The sequence below is a fragment of the Colius striatus genome, chromosome 21 (genome assembly GCF_028858725.1).
Source record: "Colius striatus isolate bColStr4 chromosome 21, bColStr4.1.hap1, whole genome shotgun sequence".
NCBI lineage: Eukaryota > Metazoa > Chordata > Aves > Coliiformes > Coliidae > Colius > Colius striatus.
In genome coordinates, this window is record NC_084779.1 from 3398550 (window position 1) to 3418963 (window position 20414).

Here is a 20414-nt window from a genome sequence, read left to right on the forward strand (position 1 = left end):
TGTTGCCAGCTTTAAGAAAATGTAATGGATGGCTTATAGGAAGCCTCTGTCCTGATGGTTTTCTTCCTTCCCTTGCAGCTGAAGGTGCCCATGGCAGACAAACCCGGCAGCACCGTCAATTTCCGCAAGTTGCTCTTAAATCGCTGCCAGAAGGAGTTTGAAAAGGACAAAGCTGATGATGATGTCTTTGAAAAGAAGCAGAAAGAACTTGAAGCTGCTACTACTGTAAGTGGGGCTTCTTCCCCCCTCCTCCCCATGAATTTTGAGAGCTCCTTCCAAAAATGATCTCTCTTGAAGACAGGGGTGGCTTCCAGGGGAATTTGGGAGTTGGGAGTTTCATCCTGTCCGTGGTGAGTGTAACAAACCGTCTTTGGCTTGGTGAGCAGGTTGTTACCAGCCTCTTTCTGCTTATTGTTGGAGAAAACATGAAGTTAAAGGGCAATATTGTGTCTAGATTTGGGCCCCTCAGTTGCAGAAGGACAGGGAGCTGCTGGAGAGAGCTCAGTGCAGGGCCACAGAGATGCTGGAGTGGAGCATCTGCCGTGTGCTGAAAGGCTGAGGGAGCTGGGGCTCTGCAGCTTGGAGAAGAGACTGAGGGGTGAGCTCAGTCATGTTAAAATCCATCAAGGATGGGTGTGAGGAGGCTGGAGCCAGGCTGTGCTCAGTGAATCCCTTCACATCTCTTCCCCTGCTTGCTGTGAATCTCCTGTTTCTGGCTGTGCAAAGGAAGGTTTAACGGGTTCTGGGGCTGACTGATGCTCACTGGTCACACCTAGTGCTCTCAGTCAGGGTTCCTTGCTCTCTAAGGAGGTTTCACCCTGTGGCTTCCAGCATCCAACCTCAGTCTCACCTTCTGCATTTGAAGCCTGTTGCAGAGGGAAAGGCAATTCTTCCTTTTCTGACATGGCTTTTAACACACTCCTGTGACTCGTGGCCTGAGAGGGGCAGCAGACCTGGAGGGACAGCACAGGTTGTGCTGTGTTGCTCTGACTTTCTGACTCCTCTGCAGGAGGCTCAGCCCTGTTTCCTCCTGCTTTCCTTCCCCCAACCCTTCCATCTGAAGGACAGGCACTCCAGATGGATGGAGTGGCATCTGCTGGGCGCTTCTGTGCCTCAGGCTCTGCTCTGTGGTGGCCAATGACAGGACAAGGGGCAACGGGCACAAGCTGGAACAGAAGAGGTTCCAAAGCAACACAAAGCAGAATTTGTTCCCTGTTGAGGTGAGGGAGCCCTGGCAGGGGCTGCCCAGATGGGCTGTGGAGGCTCCTTCTCTGGAGACATTCCAACCCAGCTGGATGAGTCCCTGTGTGCCCTGCTCTAGGTGGTGCTGCTCTGGCAGGGGGTTGCACTGGATGAGCTTTGCAGCTCCCAACCCTTCAGATTCTGTGACAACAGCAACTATAAATGTCAAACTGGATCTTCTGAAGGCTCCTGTGACCGTGGTGTTTGTTCAGAGCTGTTTCTGTTCCACAGCCAGAGGAGAAGACGCGGCTCCACGACGAGCTGGAAGAGGCCAAGGACAAAGCCCGAAGGAGATCCATTGGGAATATCAAATTCATTGGAGAGCTTTTCAAACTCAAAATGCTGACAGAGGCCATCATGCATGACTGTGTGGTAAAGCTGCTGAAAAACCACGACGAGGAGTCCCTCGAGTGCCTTTGCCGCCTGCTGACGACCATTGGCAAGGACCTGGACTTTGAGAAAGCAAAGGTAGGGGCAGGATGGGGAGTGAGTGAGAGGTGGACAAATGGGTGTGGGCTGGTTTCATTTGAGGTTTGGGGTTTGGTTTTCTTTTCCCTTCAGGAATTAGTGTGTGCCATGAGGAAATGGTCTGCTCTTCTGGGAGCGTTTTGTCATGAGCTGCCCTCGCTCCCTTGTCTCTAACACCTTCTGTATCGTTTTCACTGGTGTGCTCCAGCTGTCAGGTGCTTCCAAATGTTTCATCCAAACACACAGCCTAGAAGTACTCAACATTTCCTTTTTCCAAATGGAGCATACCTCTGATCAAAAAGAACTGGCCTGACCTCCACCTGAACCGTGTTGGATGTGTTTGTCTTGTGTCCTCATCAGCTGCAGTGCTCCAGCATCCTCCTGATTTTTCCAGCAGATACATCCATATCAGAGAGCATTACACACTCTCTGAGCTTCTCTGGCACAGACAAGCTGCCTCTCCTTCACAAAAGCCAGCCTGGGGATGAAAAAGCAGAGTTTTGCCAGAAATCAGTCAGACTCAGCTCTGGAAACCAACTGAGCTGATTGTTTTCAGCAGCTCGGGGAAGGGAGTTCCCTTCCAGTGTGCTGGATTACAGGGGTCACAGCAGATCAATCCTCATCCTTGGGAGGGGAAACCAGTCTTCCAAACTCTTTTTATGGAGCATTGAGCCTGGTTTTGCCTTCATCCCTCAGGCTAAATCCCTTCTGCTGTTAACAGCCTGGGCCTCGTTGATGCAGGTTTGAAAGCACCAGGAGCAGGGATCAAATTGCTTTACGTGCTTTAGGAAACAGAGTCTGACTTCTGAGGTCATGCTGGATGAGCTCTGGGTGCTGTTTTGGTCTTCAGAAGCACAGAAACGCTGGAAAGGCCAATGTTTTGGTGCACTGGCTGGTCCTGCAACCTCAGGCCGTGGCACCGTGCAGCAGACGTCACGTTGCCCGTTGGGAACAGCTGCCTGTGTCTTGTCTCTTGGATTTCTTCTCTCAAGATTGAGAATCCTTCATTTCTATTCCATTAATGGGGCTGACATTTCATCACTTGTTTTTATCAAAGCTGAGGTGTCAGTGATGGTTATAATTAAAGCTTCTGGACACAGTCCACTTCAGATATTTTCCTCCCCTTCATTCCTAACTCTGGAAACATTTGCTCTCAGAGCTGAAAGTGTCCAAGGCAAGGCCAGACCCAGGTTTTCTCAGGGTTTTCTTGTTTAAGGAAGAGGATTTAGCTCATTTTTTAGACAAGGGAGTGGGAAACTCATTTAAAACAACCAGATCCCCCCATTTAGGGTGGGGGAAGTCCTCCTGGAGCCTGACAGATCAAATTGAGACCTGCTGGAGGTTTCTCTAATGGTGCCATTTTATGTCTGAGTGCCAACTGATGTGAGCTCCAGCACATCACAGGTTTGTGGATGGAAAGGAGCTTGTGGCATTCCACACTACAGCAAAGGCCATTAAACAGCTTGCTGAGAGCAGCAGCACTTCTGCCCCCTCCTTATTGCCTGACCACAACTGAGCCAGCTCAGGGAGGTGCCACATGGAAATGATGTGTTGCAGGGTTGGGTTTGTTCCCTGAGGTGGTTTTTCTTGGGCTGAGGGGGCTGATGTAGCAAGAGGAGGAGTGTAGAGGTAGAGCAGGACTCTCTTTAAGTGGCTGGCTATTTTTTAATGGATGGCAAGTATCTCATGTACATGCAGAGGGTGTTAATTGGGTAATTAAAAATGCAGAGCAAGTGTGTGCTAAATGACTGGTAGCTCCTTCCCTGCACACTCAACTCCAACCTGGGAGGAGCATACAAGAGCCAAAGCTCCTCTGCAGAGCAGCTCTGGGTCCCCTGATGCTTCACTCCCAGTGGTGCTGTGATACAGGACCCTCTGCCTTCATCCCACTGACACTGCTGTTTCCTCTTGTGTAGCCTCGAATGGATCAGTATTTTAATCAGATGGAAAAGATTGTGAAAGAGAGGAAAACATCTTCAAGGATTCGGTTCATGCTTCAGGATGTAATTGACCTAAGGCTGGTAGGTGCCAACTCAAGGAACTAAAAGAGCACATTCCCTTTCCTGTCCATGCTGGAAGAGCCCTGGGGCAGGAGTAGGGGGTGTGACAGTGTTGACAGCAGGAGTGGGATGTTAGAGAGAGATCTGCACGACTTATCCCCAAAAGTCTGGTTGCTTAAACACAAGAAATCTGTTTTCCCTTCATGAAGGTTGTGGAGCTTTAACCCTGGCTGGGTGCCAGGTGCCCACTAAAGCTGTTCCATCACTCCCTCTCCACAGCTGGATGGGGAGGAGATGACATAACAAAGGGCTGGTGAGTTGAGAACAGGGATATCACTCAGCAGTTGCAGTCAGGGGCAAAACAGACTCAGCTTGGGGAGAGTTGGTTTGATTTATTAACAATCCAAATGGAGTAGGGAGATGAAACTGTATCTTCAAACCTCTCCCCCTGCCTCTGTGTGATGGCAGCCTGCCTCTGCTCCTTTGCTCTGAACATAGAAAGTTGAGGAAGCTGGGCATGTGCAGGCTGCTGGGGGTTAAAACATCCTGAGTTCAGTCCTGTTTCTCCAGAGTCAGCTCTTCAGCCTCCATTGCCCACCAACACTGATACTTGGCTTTGACCTGGGGTGCTGGCAGCACTGAGCCCACAGCACGACCCAGCACTGTGAGATCTTCCCCAGTCCCTTGGGGAGCAGCCCCTCCAGCACCTTCTGAGGGTAGGAGGATCAGGCTTCATTCACAGCCTTCAAAGTTCCCCCTTTATGGCATGGTCTGAGCACAGGTTTGCTTCCCTCCTAGTGCAACTGGGTGTCAAGGAGAGCAGACCAGGGCCCAAAGACCATCGAGCAAATTCATAAAGAAGCCAAGATTGAAGAGCAAGAAGAACAGAGGAAGGTCCAACAACTCATGACCAAAGAGAAGAGGAGACCAGGTAAAGTGAAAACCAAGTTGGCTGCTGGTTTTACTGATTTCACATCCAGGGGCCATAGAGGGAATCCTACATCAAATTAAAATAGCAAAGGGGAATGGAGCCTGGTTGTGGCTGAGGCCAGAGGAGGAACAGACTTGCCATGAATTGGGTGTGTGGAGCTGTTTGGGGGTGAATCCCTTGGGTGAAAATAAACAGTCCCAGGCCAAAAGTGTGTCATGTTCATACAAAGCATGTTTGCCTTTGGGATAGGCTGCCAGAAGTGTGTTCTAACAGGTTCCTGTGCAGGAGTCAGATCTGCCATCCATTCTTGCATGAGGCAGAATGGAATTGCAGGAGCTCAGGATCTGATCCCAAGAGTCACCAGGTTTGTCTGTAGCTGCTGAAGTTGTGAGGTGTTAACTTGGTGTGAGACAGTGTCTTGGTGATACTTTAAATTGCTCCCAACCTTTGAGGCTGGCTCTGCCTGGAGATGAATTTGGAGTGAATTTGGACTGCAAATTAAACATGAGCAGCAACGTGGGCTCGTGGGCAAGGGGCCAGTGGCAGCCTGGGGGCAGCAAGGACAGTGTGGGCAGCAGGGCCAGGGAGGTTGTGCTGCCCCTCTGCTCTGCCCTGCTGAGGCCTCAGCTGGAGTCCTGTGGCCAGTGCTGGGCTCCCCAGCTGCAGAGAGACAGGGAACTGCTGGAGAGAGGCCAGTGCAGGGCCAGCAAGATGCTGAGGGGCTGGAACATGTGTGTGAGGAGGAAAGGCTGCAGCCCTGGGCTGTTCAGCCTGGGGAAGAGAAGCCTGAGCTCAGGGGGATCTCATCAGTGCTCATCAATAGCTAAAGGGTGGGTGTCAAGAGGATGGGTGGGCATCTGTAGTATGCAGTGCCAGGACAAGGGGTAATGGACATAAACTGGAACACAACAAGTTCCACTGGAACACAAGAAGAAGCTCCTTTGGTGCTGGGGTGAGGGAGCCCTGGCCCAGGCTGCCCAGGGAGGGTGTGGAGGCTCCTTCTCAGGAGGTTTCCAACCCCGCCTGGACATGTTCCTGTGCCCCCTGAGCCAGGGGAAGCTGCTGTAGCTGGGGCTGGATGAGCTCTGCAGGGCCCTTCCAGCCCCCACCACGCTGGGATTCTCTGAGTAAGAAAATGAAGACTGGGACAGAGCTGAGCAAGGAGAAAATGAGCTTTAATGCCAAGGGTTGGCGAATGAAAGTGCTGAGAAAACAGGGCATAACGAAAATACTCAAAGACTTTGTTGTAACTATCTTAAAACAGACATCAGGGGAAGGTGAGGAGCTTGGATCTGTCTGGGCTGGCTGAGCTGTGCTGAAAGCCCTCATCCCATGCAGCCTCAGGTGGGGGAAGGAGTGTGGGCTGCTCCTGCAAGCTGTGAAGGCACAGTGTGCCCAGCCATCTCCACAGCACAGGAGGTGTGAGCAGGAGGGATCACAGCCAAACCCAGCCCTGGGAAGAGACAGATCTTCTGTCTCAAGGCAGATTTATAATAGTAAAGTCAGCCAAGCCAGTTCTGTCACCTGAATGAGAAGAAACACTCTGAAAGACGGGATTTCTGCAGAGAATTTTGCTGACTTAGCAGAAAGGGGTTTGTCTTCCTTCCCCTTTGCTGTTGAGCTCAGAGTGGATGCCCCTGTGCTCCTGGGTGCTGCTGAGCTGAGGACAGCTGTTGAGCTCAGAGTGGATGCCCCTGTGCTCCTGGGTGCTGCTGAGCTGAGGACAGCTGTTGAGCTCAGAGTGGATGCCCCTGGGTGCTGCTGAGCTGAGGACAGTTGTGTTTGTTGCCTGGCAGGTGTGCAGCGGGTCGATGAAGGCGGTTGGAACACTGTGCAGGGGGCAAAGAACAGCAGAGTGCTGGATCCCACCAAGTTCCTTAAGATCACCAAGGTAGGTGCTGGTGCCAAACTCTAGAGTAACAGCAGGGCTGAGCTCTTACCTTGTTGTCTCTGTCTAGGAAGGCCCAGTGTAGTGGTTTGGGGTCAAAACTTGGGTTCAGGGACGTTTTGCATGGCCAGAGTGAATACTGTGCTTAAAGGGAGACTGTTGGCTCCTGCATGTTCCCATGGTTTGCTGTGAGGGAAAGGAGTGCACATACATTTTTGCTCAGGCTCATAGTGCCCTTTCAGCCACCCACAAGCAAAAGAGAATGTACTGTGTGAGGGTGGGAACAGCACATCACACTGCTCTTACAGGAGGGATCCCAGCACCTGACAGATACCCTTTGCTGCCTCAAGTACTCAAGACCCTGTTGTGAGGCTGCTTCTCTATAGAATGATAATCCCACCTTCCATTTGAAAAGGAAACATTCCTGACAGCTCACAAGCACTGCAGGCTTGAAAGATTGGAGGAGAGCTGAATCTGCTTAGGGAGTGTTTCTGGACTTGTGTGCAGGGCAGTTGCATCCCCCAGTGTGTGACAAACTTTCAGGCCCATCCTGGAGATGAGCATCTCTGCTGTTTTTACAGTGGTTGTTGTTTCACAAGTGGTGGTTTGGGGACATGTTTCAGGCTGTAGGTTGGGCAAGCTTCAAGATTTCTGCTTTTTTTAACAGTCTTCAGAACAGCTTTGGGATTTCTTGCCAAGAATTCCATCTCTCACATGAATCAGGGGGATTCCTAGACATCCTCTGGTCCCAGTTAACGTCACTCTCCTTGGGTTTCACTCTCAGTGCCTGCTCAGAGAGCTGGAAAGCAGAACCTGGACACACTGTAGCCTCCCTGCAGATGAAATTTGGTTTTTCTTTGTGAAACTCATCAAACAGACTCCAAAACTTAATTAGCAGGAGGGGTTCAGCCTGCTTGTGCCTGGGCTTACAGCTCACCTGGGAAAAGTCCCTCGACTCATATAGTGCAAATAGGGAACCTCAGAAGAAGAGGGGAGCTCACACAAAGATCTGCAGGGTCACAACCCCCTCATCAATAAATGCACCTACTGAGCACTGTAAAATCAATGATCTCTTCTTATCAGACACCACTTTTCCCCCTCCCTAGTTCTGGAACCTACTGTTGTTCCTCCCCTCTGGATTCAGATTGATTCCCCCAAAGCTGTCCCTGCTGGTGGAGTGGGCAGCAGAACCCTTGAAGTCATCACAAACTACCTGAACCATGTGTTTTCCTCCTTACTTATTCTCCTGGACACTCTGAACATTTCACTGGCACTTTGGAAGAGGCTGTTTGCAGTGCCCTTTGTTGTTTGCATGCTCTGCCTGGAGCTTACAGTTGAGTCCTAAAGCGTGTTCCAGCACGTTTTTGGTATTCACAGCACAGGGGTTGTTGCCCCCAAAAAATTACCTCCTTTATAGTTAAGATGTACAATTTGCCCTTGTAATGGTTGTATTATGTCTTGCTGTGTTTTACAGCCCACAATAGATGAGAAGATTCAGCTCGTGCCTAAAGCCCAGTTGGGCAGCTGGGGAAAGGGCAGCAGCGGTGGAGCAAAGGCGAGTGAGCTGGGTGAGTCAGAAGGGCCCTGCTCTGCTTGGCTGCCAGGAGGGGGCTTGGGTGGGAGTGCTCCTCTCCATGAGAGCAAACAGTATGAAGTTGCACTAAATGAGGTTTAGATGGAGGATTGGGAGCAATTTCTTGATGGAAGGGGCTGGCAGTGGGGGAGGGATCCCAAAGCCACGGAGCTGTGGCTGAAGGACGTGGTGGTTGTGGCAGGGCTGGGGGAAGGGTTGGACTCAGTGAGCTTAAAGGGCTTTTCCAACCTCAGGGGTTCTGTGGTTGTGGGGTACAGTGAGGCAGGACCAGCCCTTTCAGTTCTCTCCCCATCCCTTCCAAACCAGCTATTGCTGAAATGCTTTTGCAATGCCAAAGTGGCAGCAGCTACTGACCTCATTGTCACTCTCCTCTCTGTTGTCTTCACACTCTCCCAGACTCCTTACGACCAAGTGCCACTAGTTTGAACAGATTCTCTGCACTGCAGCCTCCAGTCTCATCTGTATCTGCCTCATCTACATCCTCAGAGTTAGATTCTCGCAGGGCCTTAACCAGGTGAGCTCCTCTCTGACCATGACATTCCCTTCTGCCTGAGCTGCTCACTTGCTGCTCAAGTTACCAGCTCAAAGAAGACAATTTCATTGAGCTGCCAGGAATGGCTGGGGTTTTTTAACTCCTCCTTGTGTACTTTGAGCTTGCTTAAACCACATGCATCCTTTATGACAGCAAAGGAGAGATGTGGTATGGATTCTTGAAGCCATTGCAGTTAATGGTTTGGTTTCTGCTTTTCTCCTTGATCTAAAGAGAAATTTGTCACTAGTTGAGAACAGGTTAAAGACTCTGCACAGATTGCAAGAAATAGATGTGGAGAGTGGATTATAGATCTGAGATCCCCAGTTCATGAGTGATAGAGAACTTCTGGAGAGGGGTCAGGGCAGGGCTACCGAGGTGATCAAAGGACTGGAACATGTGTGTGAGGAGGAAAGGCTGCAGGAGCTGGGGCTGTTCAGGCTGGAGAAGAGAAGCCTGAGGAGGAACCCTACCAATGCTGATAAATACCTGAAGGGTGGGTGTCAGGAGGATGAGGTCTGTCTTTTTTCTGTATCCAGTGCTGGGCTCCCCAGCTGCAGAGAGACAGGGAACTGCTGCAGAGAGGCCAGTGCAGGGCCAGCAAGATGCTGAGGGGCTGCAACATGTGTGTGAGGAGGAAAGGCTGCAGCCCTGGGGCTGTTCAGCCTGGGGAACCCAAGCCTGAGCTCAGGGGGAACCCATCAATGCTGATAAATCCCTAAAGGGTGGGTGCCAGGAGGATGAGGGGACACTTTTCTTCTGCAGTGTCTAGTGACAGAACAAGGGGTGATGGACAGAAGCTGGAACACAACAAGTTCCACTTAAACACAAGGAGAAGCTCCTTTGGTGCTGAGGTGAGGGAGCCCTGGCCCAGGCTGCCCAGGGAGGGTGTGGAGGCTCCTTCTCAGGAGGTTTCCAACCCCACCTGGACACGTTCCTGTGCCCCCTGAGCCAGGGGAACCTGCTTTAGCAGGGGCTGGGGCTGGAGCAGCTCTGCAGGGCCCTTCCAGCCCCCACTACTGTGTGATTCTGTGATTCAGTTGTCAGATCCAGCCAGGTCAGTAGGTCTATTTATCTAGAAATTCATGCCTAAAACCTTAACACTCTCTTAAAAGGCCCTGGCTGTGTGTGACACGTTCCCTTAGGCCTGACCAAGCCTGTGCAGTGCAGCTCTGAGGCATTGCAGCAGTCTCTCACCCTGTTTCACCAGGGTGCAGCCACTCTGGCCCATAACATGAAACATGTTTTGACCCTCAATAATTTACTGACTCTGAGCAGGGTTCCTGACTGCCCAGTTCATTGACAATGGCACTGGTTCATCCTTCCCATACATATGAGCTGCTGGATTCATTCCTTGAGTTTGTCCTTCTGTTTTCCCCCTTATTTCACTTAAAACTCTGGCTTACCTGGAAGTGGTTCCATTCTGCTCCCATGTTGCCTTAGTCATTAACACAGTAGTTAATAGGACAGGTCCTTGTCCCCTGTTAGCTTTCAGGAAGCTGTTGTTTTGCAATGAATTGCATCAAAAACACCCCTCTCACCTCATTTCCCAGGCAGGCAGCACCTTTCCACTGTCAAATCCACTGTTCCACACATAAAACAGGAGCTGTCAGGACTCCATTGCTTCTCCCTGTGTTCTCTGGGGAGTGTTGGCTCTGCCCAGCTACTCTGTGGGCTTTTGTGTTTGTGCATCTCTAAGAACTGAGTTAATTGTCCTTATATTCTGTTGAAAAAATGGATGGGAGAGTCCCTCTGGGGTTTATTTTCCTGCAGCTCAGATAAAACTATCCAGTGTCTATTCTAACACTGTGAGGGAGGTTGTGGCACAACCTTTGAAGCACTTGGTGGTGGTTTTTGTTCCACAGTCGTGGGAGCACAGGCAGGGAGAAGAATGACAAAGCTCTCCCACCTTCCCTGTCCCGCCCCAACACCTTCCTGCGTGGCAGCAGCAGCAAAGAGCTGCTCCTGGACAATCAGGCACAAGAGGAGCAGAGGAGGGAGATGCTGGAGACAGTGAAGCAGTTGACAGGAGGGATGGAGATGGACAGAAACAGCACTGAGGTAGAGAGGAACAAAGCCAAGGAATCAGGTAAAGTGGTTCTTCCAGGCTTGGGGAATTGCTGAATGTGTGAAAAGGCACAAAGAGGTGGGGGAGGGAAGGTTTGGCCCCTTGGATAGCTGGGATCTGCCTCCCAGAGGTTTGGAGCTCAGCTGGTTCACATGGGCCTTGGCATCATCTTGGCTCTTCCTTAGGGCTCATCAGTCAAACAGACTGGAGAGACCAGCAAAGCACCACTCCCCAGGGCTGTCCTATCTGCTTGTATCCTCTTGCTGTTGATGGTGGTTTCTGGCCTCCAGGTCCCCAAGACTGGTGTCAGTTCTGCAGAACTGCATGGACAGTGCCCTGTAAAGCTGTACCTGCCCTTAGCAAACACTTCCCCAGGCCAGAGCAGGGATTTGGGTGTGAGAGAGGCATCTTCTTAGTGCTGCATTGTCACCAGCCCTCATTCCAGGCAGCTCTTAGTGCAGTGTGCTGTCAGCAGCCACTGCAGTGGCTCTCAGCTTGTCATAGACTCATTTTGGTTGCAATGGACCTTTCAAGATCATCAAGTCCCAGCCCTGCCCTCACCCTGCCCAGCACTGACCCACAGCCCTCAGCACCTCAGCCCCACGCCTTTGGGATCCCTCCAGGGCTGGGCACTGCCCCAGCTCCCTGGGCAGCCTGGCACAGGGCTGACACCCCTCTCAAGGAAACAGTTCTGCCTCAGCTCCAGCCTCAACCTCCCCTGGGGCAGCTGCAGCCCATTTGCCCTTGTCCTGTCATTCATGGCTGGGGAGCAGAGCCCGACCCCCAGCTCCCTGCAGCCTCCTGTCAGGGAGTGTCAGAGAGTGCTGCTGGCTGCCCTCAGCCTCCTCTTCTCCAGGCTCAACACCCCCATTCCCTCAGCCCCTCCCCAGCCCCTTGTGCTCCAGCCCCTTCCCCAGCTCTGTGCCCGGCTCTGGCCACGCTGCAGCCCCTCAGTGTCCCTGTGGCAGTGAGTGAGGGGCCCAGCACTGACACAGCCCTGGAGCTGCAGCCTGCCCAGGGCCCAGCACAGGGGACAATCCCTGCCCTGCTCCTGCTGCCACCCCACTGCTGAGCCCAGCCAGGCTGCCCTTGGCCTTCTTGCCCCCCTGGGCACGCTGCTGGCTGCTGTTCATCCCCTGGCACCAGCCCCCCCAGGCCCTTTCCCTGCAGCAGTTTCCAGCCCCTCTGCCCCAGTCTGGAGCTGCCTGGCCTTGGGGTGGCCCAAGGGCAGGATCTGGCCCTTGGCCTTGTTCAGCCTCAGTCAATGGCTCCAGCCTGGCCAGAGCCCTCTGCAGCCCATTCCTGTGTCAGAGCAGCAGTTCCCAGCTCCTGGAGCAAGGGAATCCTCCAGACACTGAGCGTGCTGTTCCCCACCAACACCCCTGTGATGGGTGCACTGGTTTGCTCTCTCCCTGGGAAACATCTAGAAACTTCCACAGTGAGGGAGACACCTGAGCTGCCACCACACAGCCCAGGTCCCTGTTGAAGCTTTGGGACCCTGTGAAGGCCTCGATGGGGCTGAGGGTTTGGGGAGTGCAGTCAGGACGTGGCTTTGTGTCGCTGCCTGTGGCAGGTTTGAACCACCCCATGTGCTGCAACAGCTCAAAGCTTCATTACTCAGTGTTGATGGAGAAGCTTTAAAGGTGTTGCAGCCTGCTCCACTGCCAGCTGTGTCCCTGCAAAAAGCTGATTCCCAGCACTATTGGGAGTTGACACAAGGGGAAGGGTGGCTGGGAACTGAGTGCCCTGTGCCTGAGGATGGGGCAGGGAGCTCACCCTGCTCTGCTGACTTCTCTTTGCACAATGATGCTGATTTTCCTTGAACAATTCTGATGTGGTTTATGGGGTTTTTTTTCTTCCCAGCCAAGCCAGAAGCTCCCCCAGCTCCAGTGCAAGAAAAGCCTTCGCTGTCAGAAGAGGAAATAGAGAGGAAATGCAAATCCATCATTGATGAGTTCTTGCATATTAATGATTTTAAGGTGAGCAAAATTAAAACCTCACTCACTCAGGTGCCACAGAGCTCTCTGGTACATTGTCTCCTCAAGAGCACTGTCTTTGTAAGCACCCAACTCACACAGAGGGAACAGAAACAGTGGGGCCTGGCAAAACTTGAGCAGCAACAGCTCCAGGAATGTTCTTAGGATGGTTTTGTCCCAGATCTGTTCTCTGCCCTGCTGCTAAGAGGAAAAATAGCCCAGCTCCTGTGTTTTAAGTACCAAGATGTACATGTATGGCATGAATCACTGAGCAGCTCCATCCTAGCAGCAACTCTGAAAGCACAAAAGCCAGTAGGAAAATGATCTGAGGTTTTCATTTGGTTACCAAACGTGTGCAGTTGTGATCTGGAGGCAGCTAAAGCCCAGCTAAAACACCAACCACTGAACAAACCACACCAGAGTGGTTTTCATGAGCAGTGAATTGCTGGGCAGCTCTCATCACTTGCTGGTTAAAGGTTGAGGTTTTGATTTGCCTTGTACATGAGTTTTTAGCCATCCAGGGAGTTTGCAAGATGTGTGCTGCTCCCTGCAAAGCTGGTTTAAATGAAATAGATGTTAAAAAGCTGCCAAGTTGGAAATGGCAGCACTCAGGGAGCTCCTGGCTCAGTCCCCTGAAAGCACAGTGGCTGCTCACACTTCATCGTGCTCCCAGCTGAAATCAGAGAGGGGAATGTTCTGATGTTGGGTTGGGTTGGGTTCATATCTAGTTACCAGGAGAAATGATCAAATCTTGGTTTGGAGTGGGTAAAAAAGAAGTATTGATTGCCAGTGCTGCCAGCTTGCCAGGGCCTGGCAGGAGAGTTGGGGACTCTGGGGCTGAGGATGAAGGAGTCACCTCTTCTTTTTGCAGTCGATATCAGAGGCTCTGGGCCTCGAGGACAGAGGCTGCTTCAGTTACTCCATTTGCAAATACAGTGACAGGTTTTTGTGGCTGGGTGGAAATAGAGTTGAATTGTGTGAGACAAGTGTGTGCCCTGCTCTAGGTGGTGCTGCTCTGGCAGGGGGGTTGCACTGGGTGAGCTTTGCAGGTCCCTTCAGCCCTTGAGATTCTGTGAAGTGCACAGAAAAAAAAGTACATCAGGTTGAGGCAGCTCATTTGTGTCAAGGGGGTTACTTGGTAATTGTAAATGCTCAGAGCTCAGGTGCAGCATGCAAGAGAGAGGCTGGCTAAAGGTGCAGCAAGGCTCAGGGCTGGGTCCTGCCCTTGGATCACCACAGCCCTGTGCAACATGACTGGCTGGGGCAGAGGGGCTGGAAACTGCTGCAGGGAAAGGGCCTGGGGAGGTTGGTGCCAGGGGATGAACAGGAGCCAGCAGCGTGCCCAGGGGGGCAAGAAGGCCAGTGGCAGCCTGGCTGGGCTCAGCAGTGGGGTGGCAGCAGGAGCAGGGCAGGGATTGTCCCCTGTGCTGGGCCCTGGGCAGGCTGCAGCTCCAGGGCTGTGTCAGTGCTGGGCCCCTCACTCACTGCCACAGGGACACTGAGGGGCTGCAGCGTGGCCAGAGCCGGGCACAGAGCTGGGGAAGGGGCTGGAGCACAAGGGGCTGGGCAGGGGCTGAGGGAATGGGGGTGTTGAGCCTGGAGAAGAGGAGGCTGAGGGCAGCCAGCAGCACTCTCTGACACTCCCTGCCAGGAGGCTGCAGGGAGCTGGGGGTCGGGCTCTGCTCCCCAGCCATGAATGACAGGACAAGGGCAAATGGGCTGCAGCTGCCCCAGGGGAGGTTGAGGCTGGAAATTGGGAAGGATTTCTTCCCCAAAAGGATTGTCAAGCCTTGGTAAAGGCTGCCCAGGGCTGTGATGGAGTCCCCATCCCTGGAGGGATCCCAAAGCCATGGAGCTGAGGTGCTGAGGGCTGTGGGTCAGTGCTGGCTGTAGCAGTGCTGGGGGAGTGGTTGGACTCATTGAGCTTCAAGGGCTTTTCCAACCTCAACCATTCTGTGATTGAGCTTAAACTCACACGAATAAGCCCATATCTGAGTGTGTTCATGTCATACACAGCAGGAGGATAGAGAGGATTTTGTCATGACTTTAGTCTTCAGCATTTAACCTGCCTGTAAATGAAAAGTGCTGAGCTGATGCCAATGTCTGGTGACAGCAGGGTCAGCTGGTGCCACATCACCTGCCTGTCCTGGAGCTGCTGGGATCCCTCAGGCACATCTGACAGCGGAGCTCTGACCCAAGTGTGAGCTCTGGGACTGCAGGTTTGTGACCTGCAGGAAGCAAAAAGCCTTTGGAGGCCTGCAGAAAGGCATCAGGGTTGGCAGCCCTTGATAAGCAAAGGCATAACCAAACCAAAGAGCAAATATCTGTGGTCAGGAAGCTCAGTGAGATGTGTTGGGCTGAACCTAGAGAAGGTCAGTGGGAGATCTTTGCTGATGGCTTTTGAAGTGTGCCACTGAGCATTTCTCTGAAAGCCTGTACTGAAGAGTGGTTTTATTTGCTTAGGTTACAAATTGCACATGGCAGAAAGGAGCAGCTTTAGGAGGAGAGATCTTACCTATTACCTGCTGCTTTTGTACATCATGGGTTTGTCACAGGAGCCCTGTGCCCCATCAGATCAGGCTGAGGCTCCCTGCTGTGCTCCCTGGGACTTGGCTCCCTGTCTGATGAAATAACAGGCATTTTGGTGGCATCCAGGAGACAATTGCTGTCCTGTCACTGCAGCTGAGCTCAGCCCTGGAGCCTGATTGTGTGTTTTAAACATTGTTGTCCCTGTGGTAAAATGCTAATAATGTTGTTGTTATTATAACTGTTATTGTTCAGTTGCCACCTCAGTGATGATTTGTGATGAAGCTCCACAGCCTAGTTCAGCACCTTTGCCTGGCAGCTTCAGGGAATCATAGGATTGTTTAGGTTGGGATAGAGCTTGAGGCTGCTGCAGTCCCAGCCCTGTCCACCCCCTGCCCAGCCCAGCACTGACCCACAGCCTCAGCACCTCAGCTCCAGGGCTTTGGGATCCCTCCAGGGCTGGGCACTGCCCCAGCTCCCTGGGCAGCCTGGCACAGGGGCTGACACCCCTCTCAGGGAAACAGTTCTGCCTCAGCTCTAATCTCAACCTCCCCTGGGGCAACTGCAGCCCATTCCCTCGTGTCCCATCCCTGTCTCCTGCTGGTGCTGCACAGCAAGACCTTCCCAGCTCTATGTGGAAGTTTGCACAAGCATCTTTGATTCAGAGACTCATTTGGGTTGGAAAAGCCCTTTAAGATGCTCAAGTCCAAGCCTTACCCTGCCCAGCCCAGCACTAACTGACCCCCAGCTCCCTGCAGCCTCCTGGCAGGGAGTGTCAGAGAGTGCTGCTGGCTGCCCTCAGCCTCCTCTTCTCCAGGCTCAACACCCCCATTCCCTCAGCCCCTCCCCAGCCCCTTGTGCTCCAGCCCCTTCCCCAGCTCTGTGCCCGGCTCTGGCCACGCTGCAGCCCCTCAGTGTCCCTGTGGCAGTGAGTGAGGGACCCAGCACTGACACAGCCCTGGAGCTGCAGCCTGCCCAGGGCCCAGCACAGGGGACAATCCCTGCCCTGCTCCTGCTGCCACCCCACTGCAGATACCTAAACACTGATCTCTAAGACAACTCCTCTGTTAGAGCAGCAAATCCTTTCCTGCCCCAGTTGTTTGGTGTTCCAGCCCAGGGCAGTGATGCTGTGTGTCATCCCAACAGGAGGCAATGCAGTGTGTGGAGGAGCTGAGCACCCAGAACCTGCTGCCTGTCTTCGTGCAAGTGGGAGTGGAGTCGACGCTCGAGAGGAGTCAGATCACCAGGGATCACATGGGCCAGTTATTACACCAGTTGGTGCAGGCAGGAAAGCTGAGCAAGCAGGATTTCTTCAAGGGGTTTGTATTCAGCCCATAGGAATGGATCCTTTTCCTCAGCATTGGTTGCAAAGGAAGGCTTTCCCACTTTGGGGTGGCGTCCTGCCTTCTCCACACATCTGCTTGGAAGGTGTATTGATAAGTAATTCTTGTAAGATATTTTTAAGCATTTCAGCTGCTTTAGTGGGTGTAAATATGTTTGTGTTCAGATCAGTCTTTAGGTGCCTGTTTCAACGTGTGTGTTTGGGTTCCTGCTCCCTGGTGTTTGGGTTCCTGCTCCCTGATGAGTCTGTCAGCCTTTGCCTTTTGGCAAAATCACTGAACACCATTAAAAGAGGAGGAAGAAGTCAGGAATCTTCACCTGACATTACTGCCTGGGAGCTGTGGAGCCTGAATCCAAAGCCCCTCACCCACTGCTGACACAGTGCCATGTCTCAGGATGCGCCAACCTGAAGGAGCAGCTGTGTCCTGCAGGGACAGAGCAGGAGGATGTCACATACAGTATTAGAAGGGTCAGATCTCCCTCATGAGATCTGAGTTTTGCCTGCTGGTTCATTTAGCCCTCTGGGTTTTGCATTCCCAGCTTGGATTTGAGCTGGTGGCCAGTGGTAAAAGGATCCCTGTTCCCTTGGAGATCCCTGGCACTGCTCAGTCCTCAGTGGGGTGATTAAAGCAGAGATAACCCTGCAACTCAGCCAGCAGACAAGCAGGTGAAGTAATGCCATCAGAGATGGAGTCTCCTGGTAGTTGGCCCTGTCTTGCTGCTTCTATTTGACTCCTGTCTCCTCATGGTACCACTGGCTGCTCTGATGGGGATCTCCCTGGCAGTGAACTCTGTCATGATGCAAACCAGTGCCTCACAGGAAAGTTTTGGGCAGCCTGAGTTCAGAACCATGTGGAACAGCAGTAAGGAAAATGGATATTCCCAAGGAGTCCACTTGTGTGTGACCACACAGTCACTGGGCTTCAAAAGGGCTCGTTTGAAGTGCCACATTTGCATCATGGGCTGTGATTAAAGCCGTGCCTGTGTTTCCTGGAGCGTGCAGAGAAGTGGTTGTGATGCCAAATAAGAAGGATCTTGATGAAACAGCAGCATGTGCAGTCTGGATGTGGCATAATGCAAGGGAAGCAGATCCTGAAGGTGATGATGAAAGGGCAGTGGGCACATGAGAAGAACACCAAGCACCACTACAGCGTAATTAGGGGTTATGGGATGAGCAGTGGTCACAGAGTGAGGCTGGAGAGAGGCACTGCAGGAAACCAGCTCCTGGCAGCATCACTTGGACAAACTGGAGCAGCAGAGGACGGTGAAGAACAAAGCAGCAGAGGTGGTTTTGGGGTTTGAGGCATTTAATCACTCACCAGGACCCCAGAATTTCCAAGGTTCTCAGGGAGAAACGAATCAAACTGTGAGGAAAGCCAGAAATACCTGCCAGCAACCATGGGCAGTGACACCACCCATGAGGCCTTGGTCAGGGAAAGGAGTTTGGAGCAATTCTGGAAGCTGGGGAGCAATCCTGTAATGCCTCCCATTGCAATTCCTGTTGCAGATGGAACTGTGCCTGCAGTGTGCTGAACTTTTCCCTTGGGTTGTTCTACAGGCTTTTGGAGACGTTGGGTTGGTCCCTTTGCCTTGGGATCCCTGGGTTTGCTCATCCCCTTTGGGTGTTTGCAGGAAGGCTCCTTCCAGTGCTCTGCAGTTTTGGACAGAAATGCTTGCTTTTGCTTCTACAGGTTTTACTGGTTGGCAAACAACTGGGATATATGAAACCTATTGTAATTGGAGCTTCTCTGGGTGTAGCTGACAGGTTTAAGGGAGGTGATGCCTTTTCCAGAACCTCTCTGTGTTCCTGTGCAGGGAACCCACTCCTGGCACTTCTGAGGATGTTTTTGCACTGGTAGCATAAGACAGCAGTTACCTTTGCAATTCTCCCCTCTCCTCAAGGAGTTTTAAAGTGCAGCTTTGTAGGAAGTCTCCACTTGAATTGGCTTTAACATCTGACATTTCCCTTCCTTCTTTTCAAGCTTTTCAGATACCTTGGAGATGGCAGATGATATGGCCATAGATATCCCCCATATCTGGTTGTACCTAGCTGAGCTGGTGACCCCCATGTTAAAAGAAGGAGGAATCTCTATGAGAGAACTTATACAGTAAGTAGTGCTGGGGGGTTTTTGGGGGTGTTGGGCCAGCCAGGCTGTGCTGGAGTGTTTGCAGTGTGGCAGAGGCTCAGCTCCTTGAGTGAGTTGATAACTTTGCTCATGTCCTTTGGGACTTGCAGGAGGCTGGAAGCTGTAATGGGAAGGGAACTCACTGCTCTGCAGTCACCATTCAAAGGGGAAAGTTTGATCCATAAATCTACTTCAGTCCTGTTTTGTTTCACCTGAGCTCAGTGTTGTACAGCTGGAATCACTCCAGAGCACGCTGAGGCCCTGAGGGATGGTGCAGGGGCCTTTGTGTCTCAGTGTAGCAACTGCCACATGGGTGCTGCTTGAATCAGGCACAAAACCTTGCCTGCAGGACTGGAAACTGCCTCCAGGAGTAGAGATTCTGGGGCTTTTTACATGTCCTGATGTATTTGGGGATTAACTAGAAGCCAATTGAATGGTTCCCTGTTTGTTTTGGGGGGTGTGTGGCTGGAAAGCTGTCCAGAGGGAAAGGGCCTGGGGGAGTGGATTGAAAATGGCTGAACAGGAGCCAGCAGCGTGCCCAGGGGGGCAAGAAAGCCAAGGGCATCCTGGCTGGGCTCAGCAGTGGGGTGGCAGCAGGAGCAGGGCAGGGATTGTCCCCTGTGCTGGGCCCTGGGCAGACTGCAGCTCCAGGGCTGTGTCAGTGCTGGGCCCCTCACTCACTGCCACAGGGACACTGAGGGGCTGCAGCGTGGCCAGAGCCGGGCACAGAGCTGGGGAAGGGGCTGGAGCACAAGGGGCTGGGGAGGGGCTGAGGGAATGGGGGTGTTGAGCCTGGAGAAGAGGAGGCTGAGGGCAGCCAGCAGCACTCTCTGACACTCCCTGCCAGGAGGCTGCAGGGAGCTGGGGGTCGGGCTCTGCTCCCCAGCCATGAATGACAGGACAAGGGCAAATGGGCTGCAGCTGCCCCAGGGGAGGTTGAGGCTGGAGCTGAGGCAGAGCTGTTTCCCTGAGAGGGGTGTGAGCCCCTGTGCCAGGCTGCCCAGGGAGCTGGGGCAGTGCCCAGCCCTGGAGGGATCCCAAAGGCGTGGGGCTGAGGTGCTGAGGCTGTGGGTCAGTGCTGGGCTGGGCAGGGTGAGGGCAGGGCTGGGACTTGATGGTCTGAAAGACCTGTAAGTGACATGCTAAGAAAATAATACCCTTTCCCCCCCAAAAAATGGCTCCTGCTGCCTGAATGCAGCATCCCACAGAAATGAGTATACTGTGATGTATAAACCAGGTCTTTCTAAGGAGCCCTGTTGTGACACACACTGTGTGTGGCTGAGCTCTGGGGTCGCAGCAGCACTAGTGAGAGAGTTTCCTCTTGAACTTCAAACTCCTGCCTCTGTTTGATCCCTACCCCTTGCCTTTGCATTCCATGCTTGGAGCACTGTTCCATGAGGATGAAACTGTCTTCAGACAATCCCAATTATCAGGAAAAAAAACCCATCTGTTTGGTCTGGGCTTGTGTTTTTTCTTTCCTTCTAGAGAATTTAGCAAACCTTTGCTTCCTGTGGGAAGAGCTGGCGTCTTGCTTGCTGAAATCTTGCACCTTCTATGCAAACAAATGGTAAGTGTCCAGGTGTGGAGGTGGGAGCTGGATGCAGCCAGCACATGTTTATACCTGAAGCTTTCACTTTTCCCACATGGAGGTGTTTAGGGATGGCCCGGGCAGTTCAGATAACCTGGGAAACCTTTTCATCATCCCCAGTTTCAAATCAAACCTTG

General features: G+C 52.5%; 1 protein-coding gene across 7 annotated transcripts in view; it reads left to right on the forward strand.

The window, feature by feature from the left end:
* EIF4G3 (eukaryotic translation initiation factor 4 gamma 3) overlaps positions 1–20414 on the forward strand; it is a 165054-nt gene that overhangs the window by 136098 nt on the left and 8542 nt on the right. For all 7 annotated transcript variants that reach the window (XM_062013184.1, XM_062013187.1, XM_062013185.1 and 4 more), the window contains 12 exons: positions 79–225; positions 1474–1710; positions 3627–3731; positions 4509–4641; positions 6438–6532; positions 8004–8097; positions 8520–8637; positions 10518–10741; positions 12584–12699; positions 16369–16541; positions 18546–18671; positions 20175–20256. In XM_062013184.1, coding sequence (XP_061869168.1) covers positions 79–225; positions 1474–1710; positions 3627–3731; positions 4509–4641; positions 6438–6532; positions 8004–8097; positions 8520–8637; positions 10518–10741; positions 12584–12699; positions 16369–16541; positions 18546–18671; positions 20175–20256 — 1650 coding nt within the window. The remainder of the gene's footprint in view (positions 1–78; positions 226–1473; positions 1711–3626; positions 3732–4508; positions 4642–6437; positions 6533–8003; positions 8098–8519; positions 8638–10517; positions 10742–12583; positions 12700–16368; positions 16542–18545; positions 18672–20174; positions 20257–20414) is intronic.